The sequence below is a fragment of the Schistosoma mansoni genome (assembly GCF_000237925.1).
Source record: "Schistosoma mansoni, WGS project CABG00000000 data, chromosome 4 unplaced supercontig 0032, strain Puerto Rico, whole genome shotgun sequence".
NCBI classification, from domain to species: domain Eukaryota; kingdom Metazoa; phylum Platyhelminthes; class Trematoda; order Strigeidida; family Schistosomatidae; genus Schistosoma; species Schistosoma mansoni.
In genome coordinates this window covers 1,359,005-1,362,491 of record NW_017386017.1, presented here as the reverse complement: position 1 = coordinate 1,362,491, position 3,487 = coordinate 1,359,005, and the positions used below count along the sequence as shown (strand labels likewise).

General features: G+C 34.1%; 1 protein-coding gene across 1 annotated transcript in view; it reads right to left on the bottom strand.

Annotated features, from left to right (window-relative positions):
- Positions 1 to 1,596, bottom strand: part of Smp_148870 (hypothetical protein) — a gene marked incomplete at both ends in the record, with an annotated part of 53,584 nt that extends 51,988 nt beyond the window's left edge. Inside the window, one exon of the mRNA XM_018791156.1 lies at positions 786 to 1,596. Within this exon, the coding sequence (XP_018645670.1) occupies positions 786 to 1,596 (811 nt within the window). The remainder of the gene's footprint in view (positions 1 to 785) is intronic.
- Positions 1,597 to 3,487: the final 1,891 nt, after the last annotated feature.

The following is a 3,487-nucleotide window of genomic DNA, read 5'->3' as shown; positions in this document are numbered from 1 at the left end:
GTCCTATTGTGGGACTCCTCAAGTCGTGGATGCGCACTGCTGAGGAGGCCCACAATAGGACGAAACGGCCGTCCAGTGCTTCCAGGTTTTCCTTGGTGGTCTAGCTTCAATTGACTCACGCTTTCAACTATGAAAATTCATATGTTCCAATCGTAATATTAAAGTTTAGTAAAACAAATTGACTGTATTTAAACTAAACGAAAACCATCATTTTTACTGATCTTCAACAAAGTTCATCTTACGTTATTCAGTCACATAGTCAGAGCTATTAATAAACAATTGAGAAGGAAATGCAAAACAAACAACATGCCATAACAATCAAACTTTGAACATTAATATTAGTGAATTATGAATTCGAGTCATTCTTCTTACTGATAATGTCATATCATATAATCAATAAATATCAAACTCTATTGATTTTTTTACTATTAGGTACGGAACATTCGAATGATGGATCGTCCAGTAATCAAATTATGAATGATTGATCATATCAGATATAATGAGAGTATAATAAGTGAACCTTTAAAGACTGAGTACTTGAATTCCAAAGTTATTTGAATTAGGGTTAGGAGATCTTTTAACGAATCAGGCAAGCACCTAAAGGTTTATGAGCGAAGAGATATGAAATCTTCACTTATTACAACTGTACTCGTAAATAATATTACTAAATAAGCAAATCTATATCTTAACAAGTGTAATCAACAGAGCATTTGTTGCTAATGATTTTCAAATAGTCTAAGATAAGTTAACTATTAGTGTAAATAGATCAAAGTAAGAGCACTTACTGCCAGTATTTGATTGTTGAGGATAATAGACAAGAAGTTGAGCATTACCACCAATATGTGTTGAGTTAGCAGCAGTAGGATGTGTTCCAGAAGGAGCTAGAAGATGTGCAATACGAGCTGCATTATTGCTAGAATCAGTTGTTAAACATTCAGGTGTAATTACACTAGCCAACATCAAATTATTATGAGTATTGCCACAGTTCGTAGCACCAGTTGTAGTATTAATAGTACCAATTGGTAGGGCATGTGAATTTTTCCCATGTGCTTGTACTATATTTAAAGCTTGACGTGGATAAGCAATCATTTGATATGTTTGATTATTTGGTAAACTATTACTTCCAGGTGTATTACGACCTTTTATTGCTGTATTTGCAATTAATATAGGACGATAATTAGCTCCAAATTGTGATTGTTGAACAGTACCAGTACCAGTAGTAGTATTAACTTGTTCGACAACTCGTGGAAGTGTTTGTATTTCGTGTAATGTATTTGTTCCTAATGGATAGTGAGCAATCAGTCCACGATTACCTTGTACATAAGTTTCCATAACAGCTGGTACACCTGCTGCATGTACAACTGTATGCGTTGATTTTTGTATACCTGCTATATTATGACTTAATTGTGGTCTATGTCCAGTTGATTGATTTTGTTGTCCACTTAAAATATTTTGTGTACTTGTTATAAGACATTGACCACAAGGTACTGCTGTAGGATTAACTGAAGCCAATGGTGAATTAGTCACATTTGTATTTGTATCCATTGTGGTTAATGATTGACTTGAGATAAGCAGTTGAGAACGTTGACTGGACATAATCACAAAAATAATAGATATTTACTAGGAAGAAAAAAAAATAAGGAAGTGATATTTTAGTATACTAAATGAAGTATATAAACAAATGTCTTTGAAAAATGATACAATAAAAATAAACATAGGCTAAATCAGAAAATCTCTACACACTAATTACCTGTTAAGAAGAAAACTGAACCTACAATTACTACTTAGAGGGGGTTTTGTGGAGAATTTAGTATTTTCATAGTTGAAATCATAGGTCAGTTGAAGCACTGATGAGGAGTCCCATAATAGGACGAAACGGCCGTCCAGTGCTTCCAGGTTTTCGATGGTGGTCTAGCTTCAATTGACCCATGATTTCAACTATGAAAATTACTACTTAGTTAATCTGGTGAAGACTGTTATGATCGATTCATACTGAATTGTTAAGTTGATAATTAATTGTAGATCTAAGCTTCATGCTTCTAAACACTTATTAACAATGGCCGTTTTAACACATGCAAACAGACTCGTTTCTAGCCTCCATCTTATTATATGTGTGAAATGTAGTTAAAGTTTCGTAACATCTATTCTCTCTAAACTCGATGATCATTAAGGTGAACACAGTACACATATAATCAGTGTCACTCAGTTAGCAATAATGAATATGTAGCACGAAATATGTTAATAATCAATCATTAATTTTATGTACATATACAGTAGGTTACATTTATCATAAATTTTCGTAATTCCTAAACAGGATTTTCTTCAGTGTCAGAATCGAAACCAACAAGTGTCAATTAATTATGCTCTTCAACTATTCTCAAACCCGTTCACTCTGCTTGCATGAAGTGACAGTAAGAATGACTATTCGGAGAGATAGTCATGAATCGCTCCATTAGTAAGTCAGTCATGTACAACGCAGAACCTGGTGCATGTGTACATCGGTTCAATTTACCACACTGTATTAACACAATGAGATAAAATTATCAAGCCAAATTCTAGAGTAGTAGTAGTGGTAGTAACAGTGTCAGTAATGATTGAGAATTTAAAACGTGAATAATAATTACTACCTAGGTGTATGATGTTAACAGGCTTTTCTGTTTAAAACATTCACTCAAGACGAGAAGTTATGCTTGCTAACACAGATAAGATATAAAACTGAAATATGTTGTGTTTAATCAGATTGATCTGTGATTGGCCAATGGTTGACTACTACCGGTATATCCAGTTCTACAGTTAATTAGCTGTACGAAAAGATATCACTTTCCTTGAGCCCGAAGTCCTTATGATCGGTCTCAAGTAGATTTTCCATTATGTAATAATTTTATGAAGCTTTTAGGCTGCAAGAGTGAATAAAAACTCTTACTTCTCAGCTTGACTTTATTGTTACTCTGCAGAGGAAAGTGTGTGTGAAATATGAAAGTTTCTTAAGAATCACTAGGAAATTCATGGAGAATCGCAACTCAAAAACCATTGTCAGATGCATCTCCCGATACATGTTTAAAGTTACAGTGAGTAAACAATATGTCTAGACATTCCAAGATCTCATTTAACTTTCGGAATGACGTTTATTATTCATTAACCTAATGCTACTTAGAGTTTTTCTAGCTAACAATGTATTATGATGTAATGTGAAGATAATGTATATTAGGCATAAAATGGTTATTCCCAAAAATGACTTAGAGTCATTACAATGAAATAATTCAGTAATAATTTCTTTGAATATTCCGTATAGAATTATGAATTCGAACCCAGGACCTACCAGTCTCGCGCCAGAGCACTCAACCGATAGAACACTGAGCCGGCATCCAACAGTGTTAATGTCTAACTTCAATCAATCCACGAAGTTGAGCAACCGTTCAAAGATTGTCTTCAGTGAGTCGATATCTCACAACAGACGTGGTTTGAACTCCACTAGTCACGGCTTCCC